The sequence below is a fragment of the Phoca vitulina genome, unplaced genomic scaffold, assembly GCF_004348235.1.
Source record: "Phoca vitulina isolate PV1807 unplaced genomic scaffold, GSC_HSeal_1.0 scaffold22, whole genome shotgun sequence".
NCBI classification, from domain to species: Eukaryota; Metazoa; Chordata; class Mammalia; order Carnivora; family Phocidae; genus Phoca; species Phoca vitulina.
The window spans coordinates 42,363,488-42,389,405 of record NW_022589725.1 but is presented as its reverse complement, the minus strand read 5'-3'; the positions used below and the strand labels follow the sequence as shown (position 1 = coordinate 42,389,405).

At 46.1% G+C, this 25,918-nt stretch overlaps 1 protein-coding gene across 2 annotated transcripts in view; it reads left to right on the top strand.

Annotated features, from left to right (window-relative positions):
* The window catches only part of TGFBRAP1 (transforming growth factor beta receptor associated protein 1), a 64,438-nt gene that overhangs the window by 23,652 nt on the left and 14,868 nt on the right, over nucleotides 1-25,918 (top strand). For both annotated transcript variants that reach the window (XM_032419418.1, XM_032419419.1), the window contains 4 exons: nucleotides 9,688-9,882; nucleotides 12,189-12,343; nucleotides 22,180-22,262; nucleotides 25,112-25,453. In XM_032419418.1, coding sequence (XP_032275309.1) covers nucleotides 9,688-9,882; nucleotides 12,189-12,343; nucleotides 22,180-22,262; nucleotides 25,112-25,453 — 775 coding nt within the window. The remainder of the gene's footprint in view (nucleotides 1-9,687; nucleotides 9,883-12,188; nucleotides 12,344-22,179; nucleotides 22,263-25,111; nucleotides 25,454-25,918) is intronic.

The window sequence follows — 25,918 nt, the reverse complement described above, 5'->3', positions numbered from 1 at the left end:
TTGTCCAGTGAATGTAGGGTCAGTGGAACAAAAATAGGCCAGTCATAAAGGAAAGCCAGCTTTATTCCGTGCTAAAGAGGAGCCTCGAGATGGCTCTGCGGAGAAAATTCCTTTAAGTAAATAACTACAAAATAAAAATCCGTAAGACTTCCTTGTAAGATGTTCTCACGTGTGGGTGGATTTGTCAGTTGGTTGTTTTTACTCTTCGTTACGAAAAGGAGTGGAGCTCACTTAGGCATAGTTTCAAGTGTGGAGACTTCAGCGTTGCATCCATTATTTATTTAATTGACTGCAGTTTCATCCCACCACACTGTCGTCTCTAGCCCCCTGAAAGGGCTTTGGCTCTGTCGTACGGCCCTGTGAATTCCCTCTGCTGCCTTCTTGAAATGAAGACTCAGAGCTGTTCATGGTGTGGGTGACTCGTACTCTCTTTCAGTCGTGGATGGCTCACTTTCGGGTTCGTGTGTGTCTGTGACACACGGCGGGTGCTGGGGAGGGTGAGCCTACCTCACCCCCGGTATTTGTTAACCACAGTCTGCGTGCAGGCATCTCATCTCAGAGTGAGGGGTACAAACATATTTTCCGCTAATAACAAAAGTTGAGGTCATGAACTCTAGTTAGTGAACACTTACTGATTTTTACTTTTTAAAATCATTTTTGTTTTTCAGAGCAATTTTGGGCCCCCAGCACAATTGAACAGGAAGTACAGAGTTCCCACATACCCACTACCCCCAAACACGCACATCCTCCTGCACTGTCCACATCCCCCCGACAGAGTGGTACGTTTATGATAATGGATGTGTCTACAGGGATACGTTGTAATCTCCCAAAGTCTGTAGTTTACATCAGGGTTCGCTCTTGGAGTTGTACATGCTTTGGGTTTGGATGAATGTATAATGACACGGATCCATCATTATGGTACCAGAGAGAATATGTTCACTGCCTTCAAAATTCTCGGTGTTCTACCTGTTCATCCCCTACACCCCCAACCTCTGGCAACCGCTGATCTTTCCAGAGTGTCATGTAGTTGAAATCATATAGTATGTTACCTTTTCACATTGGTGTCTTTCACTTAGTAATATGCCTTTAAGGTTCACCCATGTCTCTTCATGGCTCGATAGCTCTGATTTTTACTTTCTGGACAAAAATTCTTTACCCCAACCACCTTTTTCTTTAACAGAAATTCCCGGTTTTAATAAAGATTGGTATTATGGAAAATACAGAGAGAGTAAAGAGAACATTATAATGACATCAGATGTACTCAGCTCCAGCTGTTACGAATTCCCCCGTGCCAATGGTTTGATTTATATACCTAACCATTTCCCCTGCTCGATTAGCACAGCATCGTGAGCACCATAGCACTTCTCTTATAAACCGTTCAGTATGTAGTTCTAAGTTCCTTAAAAAAAAGAAAGGAAGAAAAAGATGAAAACCACAATACTATTGCATACCTAAAAAAAATTTAACAGTAATTCCTTAATATCACCAAATATCAAGGCATGCCATATTTCTCCTGTTATCACGCATAAAAGATGTAAATACCTATCTACATAAATTTATGTTTAAGGATATGTATATTTTTCAGTTTTAATCAGATCCCACATGAGGCGTGTACATTGCAATTGATTGATCTGTTAAGCTTCTCTGGGTCTGTAAGTTCTCCTAAGGTTCCTTCTCCTTCTCTTTTTATTTTCCCCTAACCTTTTGTTGAAGAGGTTGGATCATTTCACCTGTAGCATCCCACAGTCTGAATTTTGATGATTTTTATCCCCTTATATTGTTTACTATGTCAGGTTGACCTTCGTGTTTCCTGCCAACTGATAATTAGGATGCCAGCTCTTATCAGATTCAAGTGTGGGGTGTGTTTTTTGGTTTTTTGGGGGTTTTTTGCTTGTTTTGGGGAGAGGCAAGACTTCCTCGTCGGCGGTGGAGGACTTCCGTCAGGGTTGTGTAATTTCTTTTTCTCTCTCTGTGATGTCAGGAGCTATTGATGAGTGGTGCGTAGAGCCTTTAAATCATGGTGGGCTGCCAAATGGCAGCGTTCTGTTTCTGTCCCTTCCTCCTTCATAACTGGACTACTTCAGTGAAGAGAAACTTACTGTATTTGGCTGCCCCCAGGTCCATTGTCTAAGAAAGGCAGCATGGGACAGTTCTCACTAAGGTGATCCCTTCTGTCTCCGGAAGCGACTTTTTAAAAGATACCATGATGCATCATGGATTCAAACACATATGGTGCGTTTCCATCTATTTGTGCTTGGGGGGGCAGGGGTTGTCCAGCTTGACTGCCACACCCCTTTCACATGACCCTAGAACTTGCACGACTTCCTCGCCTTCTGGTGTGGAAAGTGTTCCAGGTTCATTTTGTGCCTTTCCTGCCCTAGATCTGGTTTCAGCCATTTCTCCAAGGACCCCTGATGTTTAGAGACCACGGGCTGGGTGCTAGAGCTGCTTGTTGCCCATAGTGTTCAGGACTCTTCAGTGGACAGAGTTGGGAAGGATGTGTTTCTATAAAGGTAAAATCCATTGTGAGACCATACTGATAGAACCAGTTCACGGCTGCAGGGCATTGACCTCATCTGTCTTTATGTTCCTGTCTGCCTTAAACCACACCCAGAGTCTTAGTAAAACACTGCCCGACATAATTGTTCCTTTGACTAATCCTGCAGTGTGCAGAACGACAATACTGACACCACTGTTGCCACAATGCAATGACTGAAAGTAGTTTGATTGTTTATGGTTCTTTTTGTCTTGAGGGTAGGGTGTACATAAAACCCATCAGGAATGTATGGTCACATTACTGTGTTTTTTAAAGTCACTTGCAAGAGTCCCCCTCTGTTTTGTTATGCCACCACCTGGATATACAGTTAATTTGTCTTATTTTACTTTTGATTTTTAGGAATTGCTTTATTTCATTTTATATTTTTACTACATGAATATGTGCAAGGTTCCAAGTCAGGTAGGCTACAGCAAGGTATTCTCAGAGAGCTGATATCCTGTCGTCTTCACTTATTTTCTTCTTCCCCCTTAGGCAACCTTTATTTTTATGGTATTTTTATGGTTTATCCTTTCATTTTTTAATAAAAAATATAAATAATATGTAAATATTTGTATCTCTCAGCGCCTTTTTTTTTTTTTTTACTTAACGTATTATGGAGACCCCTTTGTAATATAATTCAGAGATATTCCTCATTTCATAGCTGCATGCTACTCCATCGTGTGGAGGTACCATGGTTTTTTTAAAAAATCAGCCCTATTGGTGGGCATGTGCGTTTTTTCCAGTTTTACGGTTTTACTAGGGACTTATTTTTTTGTATTTTCCTGGTGGATCTATGGAAAAGCCTTTTATAGGTGGGCTTGTTGAGTCAAAGTACAAATGCATGTGAGTTTTGCTAGGTATAGCCATATTCCTTTGATAAAGGTTGTACGTTTCCTGTTCTCCTCAGCAACATATGACAAGGGCTGTTCCCTGTGTCGTCGAACTTCCGTGTTGTCCGCAATCCCGTACGTGAGAAGTGGTATCTCAGCGTAGCTAATTGCATTTCTCCTGTGATGAGCAAGAGGGGACATTTTTTTAAAAGATTTATTTATTTATTTCGGGAGTGGGGGGAGGGGCAGAAGGAGAGGGAGAGAGAGTCTTTTTTTTGCGGGGGGGGGGAGAGTCTTAAGCAGACTCCTCTTGGAGCCCGACGTGGGGCTCGATCTCACGACCCTGAGATCATGACTTGAGCCAAAACCAAGAGTTGGATGCTTAACTGACTACGCCACGCAGGCGCCCCAAGAGTGAACATTTTTTCGTACATTTAGGAGCCATTTGCATTTCTTTTGATAGGGATTATCTGTTCTTTTCTCTTGCCATTTCTTTTAGTGTTCTCTATGTGTTTGAGATACCAACTTGTTGCCTGGTGTAGGTTTCAAATATTTGTTTCCAGTTTTTACCATGCAAAAGCTTTTCTTCAACATTCCTATATAATCAGATGTATTAACCTTTTTACTTTATTGTGTCTTGATTTTGAGTCATAATTAGGTGAGAATTCTACCACTGAACCACCCGTGCACGTGATTTCAAGTCATAATTAGGGACGCTTCCCTCTCTTCTGGTTATAGACAAATTCACCCATGTTTTCTGCTGGTACTTTTATGGCTTCATTTTTTATAGTTTCACTTTTTATAGTGCAGGGTATAAGGAACGGATTTGGTTTATCCTTTTCTCTATGGCTGTCCATTATCCCAGTCAACCGACTGCAGAGCCCACCTTCTGTGACTGATGTAGGCGGCTGCCTTTAACACACACCGAATTCCCTTATGCCATTGGGTCTATCTCTGGATTTTCTGTTCTGTTCTGTCAGTGTATTTGCCTGCTTATGAGCCAGTACCTTACTGTTTTGGCTTTATAGGGAAAACGTTTGACTCCAATATCACTTGTAAGCTCTCTTATACATTACCGATATACAGGTTCTGTATGCAGCATAGCAATCACCAGCTTTATTACATGGCTTCAGAATGAAGTTCAAATATGGGCGCCTGGGTGGCTCAGTCGGTTAAGCGTCTGCCTTCAGCTCAGGTTGTGATCCTGGGGTCCTGGGATCGAGCCCCCCTACCCCATGTCGCTCAGCGGGGAGTCTGCTTCTCCTTCTGCCCCTATCCCTCCCCCTACTCGTGCTCTCTCTCTCTCTTTCTATCCCCCCCTCAAATAAATAAATAAAATCTTTTATTAAAAAAAGAATTAGGTTCAAATAAATTGCTGTAATGAATGCAAATGCACCTTTAAACGTATGAAAGCTATATATTTTCGTTTTGCTTTTGTTTCTCCCTGAAGATTATATGTGCTCACTCCTGTGTCATGAGGAACCACTCTCAGCTTTTTGCCTTAGCTTAGATTTTCCTATTCTCAGCAATACTTTGTTGAAATTTTCATAATGTGATTGAGTCTTGTGACTTTAAACTCTGTCCTTTGATAATACTTCTTGAAAAATGCAGATAATTAAGCTCCTCCTGACTCCACACGGCCCCCTGGCCTCCTGGCCCTCTCCCCTCCTCCCTGCTCAGATAAGGGGACCTCTGATATTTAAAGGGTGCACAATTGAAAATAATGCTTTTTAAAGATGTACCATTTACACATTTGTTACATTTGCACATTAACAGCACTTGACTCTGACAATTCAGAAACAATAGAGTTTGTCACCTGCTCCGCAGGCATATAATTAATTGGTGGGTGTTAATAACAGTACCTTCGTTCCTAAGTTGTTCTGTGGCACCTTCTACTGCCTGACCTGGGCCCATCAGCTGCCAGTTACTGCTTTGCCCTTTTATCCCAGTGTCATCTGCTTTTTGGGTGAATAGAAGCCTTTGTTCTTGACCTCTGGGTTCTGCCCATTTCATTACAAGAACATTCATGTCAGGGCCTCTGCATTGCACACCTCCTGGGCCGGGTGATACCCAGCCTTATGTAGGGAAATGCATTCCACCTAAATTTAATTCCAGGAAGAGGCTGGACAACGTCTTACTGTCCATGTTCCCGGGAGAGTGTGCTATATGTGGTTATTTGACCCAAAATTTAGCAGCATCCTCGGGCTTACAGTTTACGATTGCCAGGCACCCAGGGGAGGGGCATGCAGGCGCCGTGCCTTCGGGTTCTCTTCAGCTGGCTGGCTCTAAATGCACAGAAGAGTCAAGATAGTGCTAACCGAATTTCTTCCTCCAAAGCTCAGTCCTCATTCCAGATTCTTAATGCTGCCCAAAGCTTTGCCCCTCGGTTTTTCTCGAGCAGTTTTTAATGCTATCTGAATTCTTAGTGATGCAGTTGGTAGGCTAGTTCCGATTGTAATTACGTCCTCTCTGTTACGGTAAAACACCGGCAATGCCAAACCCGGGGCCTTCGGTCCCATGCATTGTCTGACCGCGGCGACAGAACCAGACTGCCCTCATTGTTCAGTCCTGCCTTCCAGCTCTGAGTCATCTTGGTGGAGTTTTCCGCGTTTTCATTGATTTCTTACCTACTTTGGAAAGAGGTGAGAACGAAAAGCCCCCACCAGCCTCAGGCGCAGTCCTGGGTTGCACTCTGCAGAGACCATTCCTCTCGGGTCATCCTGTACTCCACGGTGGCTTTTGGTGTGCTCTGTGGAAGTGTGGTGTCCCCTTCAGGAAGCATGCTACTACCACCCCCTGAGAAAGTCTGTGACCTCCAGTTCCGGGAAATGCAAACACTGCCTCCCAACCAGCCCTGCATCCTAATCCCTGTTTCGTTTCAGACTCCGTGCAGTGCTACTCAGTCCTGAGGCTGGCAGCCGCATGGTGGCCCTTGACTCACCTTCTCTCGCTCCCACTGAGTCAGCGGCCAGGTTCCCCCATTCACCCCTGGAAGTGGCTGCCCCCATCTGTTGTGCCCCAGTTCGGGCCTAGCCAAGGCCGCCTCCTTGGTGGCAGGCAGCTGGCTGGCCCTCCCCTGTGTGGCTCCTTGCACACAGCCTCCACACTTCTGCCCGACTGGCCTTCGAAAGCCCCCGTGACCTGTAACAAGGGCAGGCCACACTCCTCAGCCTGACTAGAGGCCAGTGCTGCCCGTTCCACCGCCAGCTTGACTTCCGAACAGGGTGTGCCCTGTTCCGGGGACACGCGCCCTCCCCGCTGCTGCCCTCTGTGTGCGTCCTCTTCCCTGTGCAGGCTGGGGTCTGATCACTCAGCTCCGCCTGGACTTGACCTCCATCAGCACTCCATTCGCTCGCGTTTTACACCTTTCTATGCCCTGGGCTTTATCTCTTGTGTGGTCATTGTTTACATATTTCCCTTAACCCCTTCACCACCTGTGAACCCTTGAATCCATTGTCCGTCTCTTGGTAGCGAACTCCGTGCTCCACACAGCGAATGTTCAAACTGAAATCACTGCTCAACATGCTAAATTTATAGTAGTTCTTTTCGTCTGTACTCATTTAATAGAAAAGCCTTCTTTTCTGTTCGTGGTGCGTTCACCCAGAGCCACATCATCTTTTCATGTATTCTGCTCAATTTTACACTGTTACTAAAAATATCGCAGAGACCACCCTTACACTTATGAGTTGGCAATAGATTCGAAAGTAGAATCAACTAAAGAGGGTAAGTGTATATTCAGTTTTGGTAGATAATACCCAAATCATTCTCCAAAAGGTGTTTCCTTATACCATACCAATACTCGGTATTATCGGTCTATAACCTTTGCCAATTTGATGAGTAAAAGTTGTGTTTTTACTGTTTTTCATTTAAACTTGTGCCCTTGGTTATTGATGAATATGAGAATCTCTTCATGAATTTATTAGCCATTTGCATTTTGTCTTTTGTGAATTACTAATTTATAGCCTCTCTTTCTGTACTGAGTTGTTAGTCTTTTTCCTAATGAGTTTTGGAGACTTTGAAGGGCCAAAGGGAATAGTCAAGATCACAATGGTTTACATTAGGCAATTGTGACTCCTTAATAGAGGGGACACACACACACACGCTCGGCTTACTGTTTCGTCGTTTTTTTTTTTTTTTTTAATTCAAGTTAGCTACCGTATAGTGTAGTTAGGTTTCAGGAGTAGAATTCAGTGATTGATCAGTTGCATATAACACCCAGTGCTCATCACAACACGTGCCCTCCTTAATGCCCATCCCCCATCCAGCCCAACCCCTATCCACCTCCCCTCTGGCAACCCTCAGTTTGAGAGTTCCAGTTGTTGCTACCACATGCTGAGAACCCACATGTAAAGTGTTAAGCAGGGCCTAACAGTGCTCTGAGCACAGTGTTGTTTGAGGGAGAGCCTCGCATGTGTTAGGTAAGAGCAGGGCGTGTACACATGCGTGAGGTTCCACATGATATCCAGTTTCAGGAACAGCCTAATTTAGAGGCTGTTGTAATTGATTAACTGCAGTATCTTTCAGTCTTTGTAACTACAGAAAATTTAGGTGGGTTGATGATTTCACAGGTTTAGGAATTTTGCTCGAATGATATAGTTGAGATCTTTTCCCTTGTTTTAATCTTGAAGTTCTCTGCACATCTCTGTGTCTCTCTCCCCGTTCTCCATCCTGTACAGCAGAAACCAGTTGTTGCAACAGCAGCTGATGGTTTGCAGGCAACAGCACGCTGGGTTTTTTTGGGGGGTGGGACATCAAGCAATTTTTTTTTATTAACATATAATGTATTATTTGTTTCAGAGGTACAGATCTGTGATTCATCAGTCTTACACAATTCACAGCGCTCACCATAGCACATACCTCCCCAATGCCCATCACCCAGTCACCCCATCCCTCCCACCGCCCTCCACTCCAGCAACCCTCAGTTTGTTTCCTGAGATTAAGAGTCTCTTATGGTTTGTCTCCCACTCTGGTTTCATCTTGTTTATTTTTCCCTCCCTTCCCCTATGATCCTCTGTCTTGTTTCTCAAATTCCTCATATCAGTGAGATCATATGATAATTGTCTTTCTCTGATTGACTTATTTCGCTTAGCATAATACCCTCTAGTTCCATCCACATCGTTGCAAATGGCAAGATTTCATTTTTTTGATGGCTGCATAATATTCCATTGTGTATATATACCATATCTTCTTTTTTTTTTTTTTTTTTTTAGATTTTTTTTTTTTTTTTGAGAGAGAGAGAGAGAATGAGAGAGAGAGAGAGAGCATGAGAGGGGGGAGGGTCAGAGGGAGAAGCAGACTCCGTGCTGAGCAGGGAGCCCGATGTGGGACTCGATCCCGGGACTCCAGGATCATGACCTGAGCCGAAGGCAGTCGCTTAACCAACTGAGCCACCCAGGTGCCCAGTATATACCATATCTTCTTTATCCATTCATCTGTTGATGGACACCTAGGCTCTTTCCATAGTTTGGCTATTGTAGACATTGCTGCTATAAACATTGGGATGCACATGCCCCTTCAGATCACTACATATGTATCTTTGGGGTAAATACCCAGTAGACAGCATGCTGTTTTTAAAGGTGTTTGACATCAGCTAGTTTGAAAACTAAGTTACAATGGATTGACTTTGCAAATGTATTAATTTTGGTAAACCCCAATATCTGCGGACTATATATAGCTTGTTGAGAAATGGCTAGTTTGGTACTTTATGCACAAGACAGATAAGCTGTCACTTGGTGTGGAAGAGATTGGCAAACACTCAACAGCAGTGTGTCTTGAAGTGCAAAATTGGTTCTGTCCCTGCATTAGAGGGTGCGTGTGTCCAGTATTAGACTTCAGCTCTGAGCAGGGACAGTTCCTGATAGGACGCCTTGTGCAGTGCCTGGCGCATAGTAGGAGCTCAGTAAATGTTTGAGGGGATGTATTCAATATTCATTCAACAAGGAAGGGCTGTAACTTAGAGACGCTAACCAGTTGAAGGATTGGATGTGAGAGAGAGCTTGCAAAGCTGCTTAAATTGCTGGGAAGTAACTTTTTCCACACAGGTGAGGACGTGTGCTTTATAAACTTTCAGGGGGGTACATGTAAACTTTTTTTTAAGCTCATCTTTAATTGGAAGCAAATGAAAGGTACACATTCAGTGCAAGGTAGTTCTCTTCCTAATAAAGTCATGTAGGCTTCTTCACACCTGCAGCATATTATATTATCTTTACGATCTTGAAATATAAGGCAGGAGGGGATGGTATTCTGCGCCCAGACACATCTACAGAAAGGAAAAATGCCACAGTTCTTTGGAGGTCCACCTGACTCTTCCTGTTTTTACAGGCATGTTTGCCACAGTTGCTGGTATATCTCAGCGAGCCCCTGTGCACTGGTCGGAGAATGTGATCGGGGCGGCCATTTGCTTCCCATATGTCATAGCGCTCGATGATGAATTCATCACGGTGCACAGCATGTTGGACCAGCAGCAAAAGCAGACCCTGCCCTTTAAGGAAGGCCACATTCTACAGGATTTTGAAGGTACTACTTTGCACAGAAATCTTAATGAAATTTATTTATCAACCCATTTGTGATATTTCTTCAGTAAACATTAGTAAGGGTCCATTCGAAGCTGGACCTCATGCTAAACTTTGAAGCTACACAGTTAATGGTATGCAGTTTTGGGACTCCAGGGGCTCCAAGGGTAAAGGGGAGATAGACATTTGGACAGATAGTTGTAGCAGTTGAAGATCTTGATAGGCATGAAACAAGGCCAATCAGGAGAGCAGAGGATGAAATGTTTCCTGGAATTATCAGGGAGGGCTTCCTGAAGGAGATGGTATTTGAGCCAAACCTTTAAGGATGAGTAAGAGTCAGCCAAGCAGATTTGGTGTGAAAGGACCTCAGGTAGAGAGAAAGGTGCCTGCAGATCTGCGCAAGAGGGAGCCCTGGTCTTCAGGCCATGCAAGCAATTCAGGGTGACTGTAGTACGTCATGCGTGAGGAGGGCTGGCCTGAGGTGAGGCTGCAGCAGACCAGGGCTGTCAGGAGGGACTTCCCCTTGTGTGCAGCAGTGAGCCAGGCGAGGGATTTCTTTTACTTTTCCTAAATTTTATTATGAATATTTTCAAACGTACTGAAAAGTCGAAAGGAAAACAAAGTGAAGTACCATATACCATTCAGCTAGACTCAACACTTGCAAACATTTTGCCAAGCCATTCAAAAGTAAGTAAAAGACATCATGACATTTAATCTGATATACTTCAACACACATCTCCTAAGAATTAGAGCATTTTCCTACATAACTGCAAAGCCCTTTCGCCCCTTAGAAAATGAGCTGACCATGTTCAGATTTCCCCAGTTGTCCTAAGAAGGTCTTTTATGATATTTTCTTCAAACCGAGAACTGATCTAGATTTATACATTGCATTTGCCATTTAAGGATTTGAGCTCACCAAACATTGCCCTTCCTGTTCTAGATGTGAGGGAGATAAACTTACTAAGACTCTCGGCCCCCACATTAAGGGTGTCACATTCCAGTTGGGGGCCCCGACACACACATCAGAAGAGCGTGTCTCATAACGATGTCACGGTGCTGTGGACGAGTGGTAGAGGTGGGCACAGTCTGCCTGTGTAACCCCCCACCCCTCCCCCAATGCAAACAAGGGGAGGCTTCCCAGGAAAAGGGACACCCATGTAGAGAAAGGACAGAATCTCAGTATGAGAAAAATGACTTCGCTTGTGATATAGAAGGCAGATAATCTAGGCAAGAGAGCAGAGCAGGAAGACTAAAAGGGAGATGTCCAGGCAAGGAAAGATGAGGCCTTCTGTGACACCGGACAGTGGGGCTGGAGTGGAATGATGGGATCCCAGGATAGAAGAGCAGGGGAGCCCGGAAGGCTTGGCTGATACTGAGTCATCCTTCAGACAGGAAGGAAAGATCATCCCATTGCTTTCTGCATACAGGTGATAGTTTGCTTAAAGAGTGTCTCCAGAAGGGAGCAGAACTCAAAACTTTGTAGCAGGAGCGTGCGTTGGAGTACAGCTCCAGTTCTGTGTACTGTCTGCACAGGGTCTCACAAGTACCACGAGGGTGATGGCCATGGGTCAGGTGAAGTCATGGGGCTGTGGGGAAATGAATAAGGTCAGGCTGAGATTTGGGTGTTTGGATGGTAGGTGAGAATGAAATATCTCATGGTTCATAATACAGTATTATAATCTTAGTTTCCTATAAACTAATGTGGAAAGAAAAGAATTCTTAAAAAATTTTATAGGAAGTATATCGTAATTCTCATAGATTGTTTGCCATAATCGATCTCTACAACTTCTTTGGACTATATATTATGTATCTACTCAACTGTTTTATTTTATTTATTTTATTTTATTTTAGATTTTATTTATTTGAGAGAGAGACAGAGAGAGCATGAGCAGGGGGAGAGGGAGAGGGAGAAGCAGACTCCCCGCTGAGGGTGGAGCCTGACACGGGGCTCGATCCCAGGACCCCGGGATCATGACCCGAGCTGAAGTCGGATGCTTAACCGGCTGTGCCATCCAGGCGCCCCACTACTCAACTGATTTTAAATTTATCAGCACTTTCAAATAAACGGCAAAAAAAGCATATTTTGTACTTTGGAAATGTGGTATTAGCGTCCACACTTTTTCTGACAGTTGACAATATGGGAAGAAGAAAAGAAAAGCATTGTAATTTATAATTTCTGTAGGAATTTTGTGTTGGGAGAACTACGATGAAATCAGCCATCAGATCGGATGACAAGCCCGTTTCGGGGAAGCAGCGTGTGTCTGTGCAATATGTTCTTTCCCTTTCCAACACTGTTGAATTTTTTCCCAGGAAGAGTGATTGTCGCCACAAGTAAAGGAGTTTACATCTTGGTTCCCTTACCCCTGGAAAAGCAAATACAGGATCTTCTAGCAAGCCATAGAGTGGAAGAGGCTTTGGTTTTAGCAAAAGGAGCCCGGAGGAACATTCCAAAAGAAAAATTTCAGGTTTGTAATTAAGTTGGTCACAAGAAACCATGCCGCCAAGCCACCAGCTAGAAAACATTCAGATTTCACTAACATACGTCAGCCCTCCCTGTGTGCCACCATCTTGCAGATTGCTTTTGGATCTGTTGTCTCATTTCCACAGCCCATCCACATCACACAGATACGGAGGCAGGTTGCAGAGCAGTCCAGGACAGCTGGCCTGAGGTCTCACTGCCAGCCGAGGCCAAGTCAGACTGTGAACCTCTGGCTTGATTCCTGAGTCTGACATATATACCAAGTGGTGTTTCTTATCAACTCTCTTCTTCAGTGGGCCTCCAGGGAAGAGTCAGGAGCATAGTTCTCATAAACCAACAGAGTAACAATAGCAGCTTAATTTGTCTCCTAATTTGGAATTTGTTAAAAGTTTAGACTTCTAGTATCTGTAGGAAAAGCTTGTTAGCCATACTGGTAAATGGCCTAACACTGCAGGAATCCATCTAATTATTTCTGGAGGAGAAAACTTTTAATGCACTTGAGACACCGACTTTAATATAGTTGGGGTGATAAATAAAACTGATCCAACAATCACAAGTTATTCTTATGTCCAGTGAAATCAGGTTCCCTAAAAATTGCTGCTTGATCGGTTGTTAGGTTAGTTTGTGTTACTCTACATATTTGAAAGTAATGAAACATCCCATGGGTGTGTGTATGCTTCACTGAATATCGAAACTGATCATGAAAAGTTCTGTGACTTAATCATGATCCCTTGATGGTTACCAATTAGTCAGATTTCCACACGACTCAGTGATTGTTGTGGAATGAAATAATGCCTTCTGGCCTCAGTTGCTTTATGCTGCCAAGTGAAAGAAGACCAGACATGTAATTTATGGTTATGGATATGAAAGTAGGCATCTTTTTTTGTAATTTTTTTTTGAGTATAGTTGACACACGATGTTACATTAATTTCAGGTGTACAGCATAGGGATTCAACTTCTCTATACGTTATACTATGCTCACCACAAGTGAAGAGGGTGTCCCTTCTGTATTTAAAGATTGATAAAGTGTTCCTCTTTGTTCCTGATTTTTTAAAGTGAGACTGATCTATTCGCGTTCAGCAGGGGGCAGCAGAGGCAAAAAGAAGAGCTGTTCAGGAGCTGTGCTATGCTGAGCACACTTTTTCTGCAGCCTGTAGGTCAAATCCAGGTGGGGTGGCCGTGCCTCCCATTGGGTCTGAGGCCTGTCCTTGCCCTGCTTGCTCTCCACCCCATAAGCTGCCTCCTGTGGATGTGTTGGATGTCTAGGTGCGCCACACATTGGGGTGCCCCCTCCTTGCACACACACATGTGCATATGCTTTAAGTGTGTAACATTTTCTTACAGAAACGTCCAATGTTCGTTGTTTGATCTTAGCCCCCTCCCATCCTTTGGCTGAGTAGTGAGTAGGGATATGCAGTCGATATTGGACCATATTAGTCCTCATCTTGCTCAGAAGTCATCTGAGTGTCATCTTGATATCTTAGTCGGAGTCTTTTCCTTTCTCGCATGTTCCCTGCCTTCTCCCAGTTGCTGCAAACTCCTATATCCAGACCTGGAAATTCACCCTCAGAATGATCTTGAATTCAGCCTTCATTCCCAGTGGCCATTGCTATTGCTGTGCAGACCTTCTGTTCTGCCTGAGTTGTTACTTTAACAACCTCCGTGTGTGTGTGTGTGTGTGTGTGTGTGTGTGTGTGTGTGTGTAGTCCAGCCTCCATGCCACTGTGGGAATGTAGACGGACTCCTTTGCTCAGGGTCCTTCGGCGGCCGCCTCACACGCGCTCTCGAAGCGCTTCGTGGTCTGGCCCCGCCCACTTCCATGACCCATGTTCCGCCTCAAAGGCTGGAGGGCAAAGGAGCCGGCGACTCCCGAGCCCTGCAGCGTGGAAGCGCTGTGCGAGGCATTTCAAAACTTGTTTAATCCTCAAAATGATTGACAAATAGCCAGCACCACTGTCCGAAGACGGGAAGGCAGGACAGCTGCGCTGGTTTCGCGCACGCACGCCTGGCCCGTTGCATCGGTGCCAGCCCTCGGAAGCGGCGCGTCCCCCCGCATGACTTGCCTCCCCTTAGCGGAAGGTGCCCTGTGCTTTCACGCGCCTCTCCGCCCTCCTCCTTTGCCCGACTTGTGATTTAGGCTGGTTCCCGTTACTGGGGTGTGCTTCCAGACTCCACAGTATGGTTTCCGTACTTTGCCTACCCCTCCCTCTCCTCTGAGTCCTCCCCGTGCCCCCCAGGCAGAACCGATCCCTCCCCTGCGTTTCTGCAGTGTGTGTGTCAACGCTCAACACATCAGTTTGCACCTCCCTCAGGCTTTGCTCTCTCAAGTTCCTAGGTAGACTCTGCCCTCTTTCTGTCCCTTGGCACCCTGATCCCGCCTGGGCCGAAACTTACTGATCTTCAAACAGAGCTGGTACATAATGGACTGCAGAGCAGAGGGTTTGTGTTAAAAAGAGTGGTAAGGGAAAAATAATATTGACAAAAGATTTAGAGAGAACTTTTCCTGAATGTGTATGTGTTTTTAAGGATGAGATGTGATACTTGTGATGATGAGGTACATTACTTATTTCAACTTTTGGGTGCTTGCGACCAAATGCTGGACCCTAGGCTTAGAGAAGCCAGAAAAGGAGAGGAAAAGGGACCACAGTCCAGAGGACAGGCTTGTCACTGTCTCCCAACCCCCTTTTTTAATTTAAAGCAAGTATTGATTTTGTGCCACTGACTTCTGAACTAGGGAGGGGTTTATCATAAGTTAATTCTGGGACCGGGATTAAAAGACTAGTGCTTCTAGAGATTCCAAAGGGCCAGAGAGTTTAGATCTTTAAGAAAGGTGGGCTTCCATTGTATTAAGATGTAAGATGTTACAGAGAAAGCGGCAGTAAGGAGATCTCTTGCATTAACAAAGGCTTGTGTCAGAAAGTTCTCCTGATTTATGTCGTGTACTGTAGGTAGTATTCATATTTAAGCTTGAACTCCGATACTTGTGGGGTGTTTTTTCTATTTCACCTAAAACTATTTGAGTATGTATCTTTAAAAGTTTTGCAAGATGTCCCCTTTTCAATGTAACCACAGTGCGGTCTGTGGAACTCCCCAAAGTCATCCCAGAGTCCTTCGAAGAACAGAGTCCCATCGGTGTTCACATTTCCCAGTTGTCCCGTGAGTGCTGCCTCTTGCCGTTCTCTCTGTCCTCCCAGGAAGTCCCAGGCGGGCCGTGCAGTCAGGTGACTGTGTGCCCGAGCCGCTGGAGAATGTCCTCTGTGCAAACCTGCCACCACTTCTTTCATTTATGTAGTTAGGTCCTTTGTTTGACTTTTGTTTTCTAGGGATCACTCTTTGGAATTTAATTTTGTTTTATGATTATGTAAAATATTTACAAAGTTTATTCAAAGGAGTCTTTCCTCCCTTCACCTGTCTTCCCCCCGCCCCCTGGGTCTTCTTTTGGCATGAAACTTGTGATTTTTGTTCTAATGGTTACCCTGATGGTTTTAACTTTATAAAAGTCCTTTGGTTTTCTCTTTTTCTTGCTGGGGGAGGGCTCCTGTTGTCTGTTGGTGCCCCCCTTTGAGCAGCATTTGAAATTAGCTGGTGAGCACCTTCCCCTCCTTTTTCCCAGCGTCCGTGTGAAAGTCACATCCCTTTATCCCCAGCATGTCCGTGAGCATATTGTACTTCTGTGTCACTTGCCCATGGCCCCCTGGTTTTTGATGGTCACATTGTCTCTACTGTTTGCACACACAGCTACCTCCTGTCTCCCTTATATTTATCCATCTTTGTTCAGGGCAGAGGTGTACTGAATGCTCAGGGGAACATTTTATGCTGCTGACTCTCCAGCCCTCTGGTTTTCGGCAGCGATCGTTCCTCCAGCAGATGTCCCAGCATGGGCGTATGGGAACACTGTCCCCGCACGTCGATAACAGTTCCTCTGCAGCCTTTATACTTGAAGGCCAGTGTGGCTGGCTCTAAAGTCTTTGACTTACATTATCTTTCAATGAGAAACTTAAATAAGTTCCACGATTATGTTTTGCCATCAAGGGTCAATAAATATTGGAGGACAGTCTGAATTCCTTGCCCTTCTAGTGTCTTGGCCTTTTACCTTGAATGCCCAAAGGAGTTTTTCCTTGTCTTTCAAGCTCAGTTTCTCATTGTTACCACTTACTGGCCAATTGGAGCAGGCAAAGGCCCCTTCCCCTGCCATCTGTAAACGGCCTGCCAAGCTTTCCAGTGGTTCCTGATAGTGGTTTGGGAACTCTGGTTTTTGTGGCCTCATATCCCCCTTTTCCTCTGTCCACTTCTCCCCCCCCAGTTTCTAACACCACCTGGTTCCTGTAGTTGGTGGTCGTGTGTCCCCAGTGGCTTGCGCTTTTGGGTTTGTGGGCATGCCGAGTCACTTCATGCTGTTATAAATATGTTGGCAGCGAGTTTTTGGTTTTGTTACCCCAATTGGTTTGTCTGTTTGACCTGTGGTAAAATACACATTAACATAAAACTTACCATCCTAACCATTTTAAGTCTACAGTTCAGTGGCATTGAGTGCATTCACTTTGTTGGTCAACCATCACCACCATGCATTTCCAGAACTTCTCATCTCGCAAAACTGAAACTCTGTCCTCATTAAGCACTAACTCCCCATCCCCCTCCCCGTGGCATCGTCATACTTTCTGTGTCTGATTTTGACTATTCCAGGAACCTCATGTAAGTGGACTCATGCAGGATTTGTCCTTTTGTTCCACGGCTTACTTTACTTAGTATAATATCATCAAGGCTCATCCATACTATAGTACCTGTATGTCAGAATGTCCTTCCTCTCTAAGGCTGAATAGTATATTCCATTGTATGGATGTACCCCATTTTCTTTATCCATTCATCCACTGATGGACACTTAGATTGCTTCTACCCTTTGGCTATTGTGAACTGCTATGAACTAATTGTTCTGTTTTTATGAGGAGGCTGCAGGATTAAAAAGTCTGCATTGCGACTCTCTTCCCAGATACCTTGGTTTTGAAACATTTTAAAGTAATTTTTAAAATTTTAATAAATTTACACACATACACAAACACATTCTACATGGCAAAACCCACTATAAGTAAACTAAAAACATAAGTAGCAAAAAGTACTTGCAGTTTAAAGCACAGAAGGTAGGCTGATTTCTCTAAAATGTCAGGACCTCCTTCAAATAAATAAGAAAAAAAATGAATGGCCCAATAGAAAAATGAATATGAACAGATTTTTTTTTTTTTTTTAAAGATTTTATTTATTTGACAGAGAAAGACACAGCGAGAGAGGGAACACAAGCAGGGGGAGTGGGAGAGGGAGAAGCAGGCTCCCCACTGAGCAGGGAGCCCGATGTGGGGCTCGATCCCAGGACCCTGGGATCATGACCTGAGCTGAAGGCAGACGCTTAACTGACTGAGCCACCCAGGTGCCCCATGAACAGATATTTAATAGAAGGTGAAATCACCTGTCTTAAAATGTTTGAAAAGATATTTTGTCTCATTCATACAGAGATGTGCAAATTACAAGTTCACTAAGTTATTTTCCATTCAGATTGTTAAAGATCAGAGGGTTTGAGGATACTCTCTGAGGGTGTGGGGAAATGGACACTCTCAGATATCACTTCTAAGGATGTAAATTGCCTGCAGGAGGGCAAACTGAGAATCTCTCTCCAAGTTACACGGTACAGTTCTGCTCCTAGAGGGGTATTCTACAGGTCTAAGCACAAAAATGCAAAATAACCAATGGAGAAGACTCTTCACGATCAAATTGTTTGTTTAAAGAGAAAAACAACGACCCAGATGCTGCCAGTGGAGGAGTAGTTGAATGCGCTGTGGTCTAGAGGGCTGTTGGGACACCGCGGAGACAGGAACGAGAACCAAGGACTTTGTGTGTCGAGGCAGAAGGATCTGTGAAAGACGATGAATTAAAAATGTAGAGAGTGCAGACAGTGGGTATAGTGCTACCAAAATTAGGGAAAGAGTTGGCTTATAAATACATCATGTATTTCTGCAGCTGCCAAGAAATTCATAGCATCGATTACCTCTGGAGTACCACTGGCTGGGAACTGCCATGGGAGGGAGACTCTTCATTAAATCCCTTTGAATGTTTTGAAATTCGAGCTATATGAATGCATCACTTCCATTATAACCCTTAAAAAATACAGGAGGAAAAAATACATGCATGTGTGTAAAGAAAAAAAATCGAAGAGCAAGGGGGCTCTTGCCCTTAGAATGTCATTTTTCTTCCTAAACAGCTATGTGTTCCTATTTCTTAGTGTATCCTTTGCAAGAGTTTGGACCTGTGCTTTGGGTAGGTTTCCTTATGCATGCTGAGTTCCTCAGGCCTCTTCTCTGGCCCCCGCGCCCGCTGGCCCCCACCATCCCCACCTGTGGAACTGACCACTTTTCCTGCTTTGCATGCATGTCCATCACATGGCTGATTCCTGAGCAGGGCTTCTAGTTTGCATGTCACCAGACCCTGGCTCTGGGATGGGGATGGGCACACAGTGGAAAGGTTCTGTTTTACACGGTTGCATTAACTGGGTTTCTTAACTGGAGGATTTCTCAGAGCTTTTAATGCACTAATACCTATTGTGATCCCTGAGAGGCCACATATCGTGTATTATATTTTTATTACTATCTTTCTGTGAATTCCCAAGAAGGGGTATATATAAAATACATTATTTTATACATTATGGATTTGTATTATATATGTAGGTGTGTGTATATACGTGTGTGTGTGTATGTATATGGCATGTAAATACTTTTTATGTATATATTTTATATATCAACATTTACAATAAACACACATGTATATAGACCTACACATCTGTTTACAAACTTAATCAGGATGGAGAATGTCATGGCCGCTTAGGTGGGACAACTGTTTCACCCAGTGTATTTTCAGAAAGGTGTTTTTATTTAGGCAATAACTAAGTGAGAAGAGTCTTAAATAAGTTTTTAAGACACCTAAAACCCACCACTTAAGTATGTATTACAGGAAGAGGTATAAATACAGTTAAAAGTCTAACATTCGTTATCAATTTTTGTTTAAAGTTTGGTTGTACTCATTTTACAGAAATGATATGTATATACCATATATCCCAAGTCTTCTTGGGCTTACAGGGCATTATAACCTGAATCTTATTCGTAGTCTCATGTCAAGAGTTGGCTGTCCTCTGGATTTATAATGGTTTGTATCTGGTTTGTAATGACTGCACCTGGTGGTTTGTCTGCAACAGATCTGCATCATTCTTGGTAGGAAGGGGGGTGTGCCCATCGGCCCTGCTCTTCTGGAGATGAGCCCACTGACAAAGCCAAAGTGCTGAACCCTTGAGGTGGGAGGGGGATCCAGGCCTGACCCTAGAAGTGGGCTTTTCTGCCCTTAAAAAAGCCTCTTTCTAAATCAAATAGAATAGAATCTTCTGCTTCACAAAATTTCTAGTTACCCAAAGCATGACAGTTTAGAAATCTCAATTCAGAAACAGAATAGTAGTAACAGAGGGTTTGACTTCACTTTCACCTTGCTCTCAGAGTACACGTGACCTCTTACACCTGGCTGGTGGGGGCCCTCCGCCTCTGCACAGAGCCCATACTGAGTGGCACTACTTAGAGCTCAGTTTTGCTAATTTACATACTTGGCCTGGGACTTCTGATAGCTGCCTCGCGCCAGGGGACAAATCAGTTAAGTTGAAAAGACAGCTGAAGACTCCATTGCGTTAGCTGTGATGCTGGGGAGATAAACAGATGTGCTTGTTCTCTCTCCTCTCATGGCCATCCTTCTTGTCCTTCTGCTGGCCAGCCTGGCTCCAGGTCTGCAGTTCTGCATCACCTAAGTGGAGTGCCAGGGGAGCTGTCGGTCAGAGCGGACGGTCTGGGAAGGAGGTGGTCACTTTCAGAGCACCAGGAATTGGCTGTGCTTGCCAAAGTTTCTGATCAGGTGTTTGTAGGTCTCAGTCAGTGGTGTGTTGTGTATCATCCATGGTTTCGCATCTGGGTGCTTATATTCAGGATGACGGGATCTCTTTGCATGCTTCTTCTAAGTCTGCCTGTAGTGTTTGCGGACTAGAATACAGAAAATAACCCCATATTCTTGGAGATTGGGAGTGTTCGCAAAAGTGGTTTTTATTTCCTTTTAGGAAGGGAAAGAGTAGAAGGCGTTTGAATCCTGCAACCATGAGGAGTAAATTGTGATTCGGCTGATTTCGCATCAGCAGGCCAGGGCATGAGCAAGAATTCTTCTACTGCAGCTGATGGATCCTTTTGATCTTTTTTGCTAAGTGGATGGTCTTCATCATGTCTGCTTCTAGAAATGGAGCTGGCATTCCTGTACAACAGAACCTTGACCCACTCCTGTGTCTGCTTATTGTTGGGGCCAGTTTTTAAGCCACAAATAGCTGCTATCAGGGAAGAAAGGTAAAGGCAGGTGGTAAAGAGATGAAAAAGCAACCTGCCTTTTCTGACTTCTTTCAAGGAATTTCTATGGGGATAGGGAGGAAATGCTGTACTTTTGAGAACTCTTCAAAACTACAGCGAAAGGCCCATTAAAAGCTGATGTGAGGGAACAGGATTGATAGCCTCTAGGTGCTGACTGTCTCCACTTTCCTCATTTCTTCAATGGGTAACAGCCTGCTGTGTACCTGGGTGACTCAGTGAGTGGAAAGAATTTAGAATCCGAAAGGTCGGCTTTTTAAATCCCAGCTCAACCACTTATGACTTCACTAACTTTGGGCTAAGATCTTAACATCTCTGAGCAGACTGTCCCTCTGTCTGGGTTCACGAATACTGAGGAGATAGCTCTTCAGATCCAGGAGCCCTTCCTGAATGGCAGGTGTTATGCCGGGGTGTGGGGTTACAAAGAGGAATAACATATGCACTGTGCCGCCAAGGAATTCATGGCTCACACAAGAGCACAGTGGTTGGAAGGTGGAGGAATTGAACTCACAGGGTCTGAAATGTGATTGGAGCCTTTGATCGTGAGGGGGTGACGGCCTGACTGTGGGATGGCACCAGAATGAACAGAGCGAAGAGGCATGTACAAGGGCTACTGCAAGCAAAGGAGGCTTGGACTCCAGCACTGACGAAGTTGGACAGCGACAGGGAAGGGTGGAATTAAGACACCACAGGAGAGCTTTCTATAGTGCGCTTTGCTCTTGCTGGGTGTCACGAGGAAAAAGTTCTGTGGTCAGGGAAGTCTGCATGAAGCAAAGATCACCCGGCACCTTGACGGCAGGAATTGTGAGTGGAGTGTGGCTATGGGCCATGCAGCTCCAGGAGAAGGAATGCACTGCATTTCCCCAGCTTGGGCTAGGAAAGCATGGGGCTTTATCTATTGATTGATTAAATGGCATTGGTCCTGTGTTCTGAGGGATACTCAGAAGTGAAGTGTCAATTCCGGAGGAGTGGAAGCAGGGTGAGCAGCTTCTGGGCCTCCAGAGACACTGGAGCTGTTGCTCTCCGTCTGAACCACCAGAAGTGGAAGCCATCACTGCAGCCCTGCGAGTTAAGGAGGAGGAGGAGGACAGAAGATAAAAGAACACATTGGGGAAGGAAATGAGATTTATGGGGAAGATCTGTGGAGAAGGTGAGGGAACAATAGTCAAGTGGAGGACAACTTTATTTCAGGAATGAGGAGTGGATTGACACACAGACGCACATAAATATATTTGTATTGAAAATAATTTCATATATGCCATGTTTTTTTCTTTAGCTTGTAACTTCCAATTTCTCTGTAATCACGAACATTTGACTTGGGTTCTGATCAGGTTTCTCCCCACTGTTGGTTTTACGGTGTCTCTCAGAGATGAACTAAACCTGTCTTTCCTTGCAGGTAATGTACAGAAGGGTTCTGCAGCAGGCCGGGTTTATACAGTTCGCACAACTTCAGTTCCTGGAAGCTAAAGAGCTCTTCAGGTAATGTGAGGTGTTGGTAGCGAGCCTTCCCAGGTGTCCCCCTGTGGTCAAAGCCTTCATCTCGACCGTGAGGCCGTGAAGGGAAATGTTGCCATGCTTAGATTGTGCTTCAGGGAGAAGTGGGGAGACTTGTTGACAATAGCACCCACCACCGGTGCTCATTCCTCGCTCCCACCCCTTAGCCTCAGTTTACCTGCCCTGTGTCTCAAAGAGGGCGGAGGCTGAGGAGGAGGAGGCGCCCATAACGATCCCATTAAGAGAGGAGAAGGAAATCCTAGAGGGAACTCGATAACGCGGAGGATTCCAAGGAAAATGCTATTCTTGCTCACTTTTCCTTCTCTTCAGAGATTTTTGCAGGAAATTAGAAGTTTAGGACTAGAACAGGTGCCCCTGGGAAGACTGGTGGAAACTGTGCTCTTTCCAAAGACTTCACAAGGAAACGTTCATAAGGACAACTTAGGACCTAAGTTTTCATACCATCTAACTAGACTAGATCCTGCACATTTTGGAGCCATCTCAAGGATAAAGGGTATATAAAGCATCCGAACAGATCCTTCACATCCAAGTAGCGGCCGGAGCAGAGCACGGCTCTGTAGCACGCTGTCTGCCGCCTGTTCTCTAGGCCGTAGGGCTCACCCCTGCTCCGGCCTCCTGCTCTGTCACACGGCTGGCCGAAGGAGCAGGCTTCTGAGTCAAGAAGGGGTCACTTAGTGAATAGCGATGCCCTGTATAACTTACACTTATATCAGTTCTGTGTGCTCTTCTCATCTGTTCCTGGGGGACTGACGTAGATTCTTTGTCCCTGTGGACGTAGCTCTTTTCCGTCCTACCTGTTCTGTCCCTGCAGTGTCAAAAACCTCCTCATTGGGGTCCATCTTCTCATGGGTTAATTTGGGACAGGGTGCGAACGGTCATACTCTATTCCTAGGAGAGTTCACGGATTCTGTGACAGAGTAAGTGCAGGGCCTGTCGGTCATTAATACAAGGTTCCTCCTGTCTTTCATACTTCGGCCCCTCCTAGCGTAAATTGACAGCTGTTCCGTTTTTGTCAAAAATGCGACTGAGAGAATCGGCCCTTGAAGCAGGCAGGCAAGCGAGCTTCCACTTTCCCTTCCTGTGCCCACGGCAGACGTTGCTAATAAAGTGGGATTTTTTTCCCTCGTCGATGTGGGACTTGTCCTCGGATTCCTTCTCAGTTCAGTACTAGAAGCCACAATGCCAACACGTCGTGGTCGGCCCCCGAGAGAGAACCTCTGTGTGCCTCACGCCGTGGGCCCCTCCGCTCTGTGTCTACTCCCCTGGACGTGGATGTAAGCCTGTCCTCATGTCCAGTCAGGTCAGCACGCCTCCCAGGAAGCGGGCTTGGCCCAAGCATCAGAGCCAGAGCGCCAGGGTGAGACTGCTGCCTGCATTCATGGCGTGCCCACGCCATGTGGACGATGGCCGTGTGCCCGGCGGGCGGGTGCGCAGGGGCCGCTCCGCAGTGGGGGTGGCACGCTCTGGGGGCAGGCGCAGAGCACAGGCTCCGATTGGGCTTTAGCTGCATCTTCAATGATGAGAAGCTTCCCAAATTGAGAACCATACAGGCCGGACCTTTTGGGCTGGATAATTTGTTTAGGGGTGCTCTCTCGTGCCTTGTAGGAGCCCTGGCCTCTACCCAGTCAGGGCCAGTAGCACCCTCCAGTGGTGACCGAAAGTATCCCCAGACATTGCTCAGTGTCCCCCAGGGAGCAAAACTGCTGCCCTGGAGGGCCGTTGCTTTAGGCAGAAGGCGGAAGGAACAGGGCAGCAAAGGCTGAGGCATGCTGTGTGTAAACTGGAGGCGGGGGTGGGGCTGAAGCATCAGAGTGTGGGAAGGACGGTGGAAGCCGAAGCTGTAGGGCCTCGGGAGCGGCCACCGTGCTCAGAGGTCTGGGGTTTATCTTAGAGAGGCCCAGCACCATGGACGGTGGGGAGAGGGCAGGAGTGGAAGGAAGGAGACCCAGAGGCCGGAAGCTGGGGAGGAGGGGAAACTGTCAGAGCTTGAAGGAAGATGGATGCAGTGAACGTTGCAGGAAGTGTAGACCCCAGGCTGGACCTGGGGTTCCCATTCATGTCTGGGGGCCCTGCGTCTGTTTCCGTGAGAGGAGCCCACAGGTGGGGCTGCTGCGGGGCCAGCACTGCGGTCTGCAGCTCCATGATGCTGGCTCTGTCATCATGGTGGACAGGACCAGCAGGCCGGAGGGCAGCACAGTGGGGGGGATGTGGCCAACAGGGAAGCAGAGGTGGATGTCACCAGACAGGCTCCCTGGCCTGGCGAGGTTAGGACACCACTGGAGTTGTGGTCTAACCTTATGCTCCGAGAGGCCATTGAGAGTCTCCACAGAACCAGCCTCACGAATGCTCCCGTGGCTCCCATCGTAGGATCTTTGATGAGGAAATTGTAAGTCGCGTCCTGGCAAAGTCCCTTTGTGGGTCGGTGAGGAAACCTCTTCATAGTTTGATGCCAGGAGAAGCGTTGGCTTCGGAAGGACGGCACTTCACCTTTGACCAGACAGTGCTGTGTTCCCTCCGCGTTCCTTTCCTGGCCTTGGTTTCCAGGTAGTCCGCTGCTCCGCCGGTGGGGGGACCACGTCGGGTGTCTCTATACCGTGCGTCAGCACCGGCGGGGTGTGTGTCTTTCTGTGCGGGTGCACAGTTGGCCGTGCTCTGCCGGGCCCGCCGGCTAGGACGGTGGCTCTGCCGCGCTCACCCACACATCCAGCTCCCCGTGAACGGGTGCGGACGGGCCCGCCCCCTGGGTTGTTTTGTGCGCCTATGTGTACTCTTTCTCTCTTTTTGCTTCATTTAGTCTGACACTGTAATTGCAGAAGCGGCCAGCTTGACGTCCGGGAGCTGATCTCTCTCTACCCCTTCCTGTTGCCCACCTCCTCCTCATTCACACGGTCCCATCCTCCTCTCCACGAGTACGCGGACCTGAACCAGCTGACCCAGGGGGACCAAGACAAGATGGCCAAGTGTAAGCGCTTCCTCATGAGCTACCTGAACGAAGTCCGCAGCACAGAGGTCGCCAATGGCTACAAAGAGGACATCGACACGGCCTTGCTCAAGCTGTATGCGGAGGCCGACCACGACAGTCTGCTGGACCTCCTGGTCACCGAGAACTCCTGTCTCCTGACAGACAGCGCTGCCTGGCTGGAGAAGCACAACAAGTGAGTGTTCCCTTCCCACGTGCGGCCAGGGGCCCCGTGAAGGTGCTGCAGCCGCTCGCATGAGGCCCCAGGAGACTCCTCACGTGACAGCCCGGCACCTCCTCAGTTTAGATCCCCCTCGGCATGGTCTGGGGACGAGTGGAGGGGTCTCAGAAGGCGTGCGCTCTCACAACCTGTCATAGGCCCAGTTAGTAAATGAAGTGATTCTTAGCACTCCTCTCCATACCGTTCCATGTAGGATTCACCCGTGGATGACACCACCTGTATTTTGGTAAAGTTCATAGCGTACTGTAGTCACTGATGACCAAACACTGTGACCTCCATAGATAGACATCCGGATAAATAGATTAAAAGGGAGACTTCTTGATCTCGTTGATAAAAGTGTATGGCTTTAAACTCTGCCTTCGTTATGAGCACAAGTTGGTAGACAGCCGCCCCCTTGCCTTACGCACAAGGGCAGTTAAC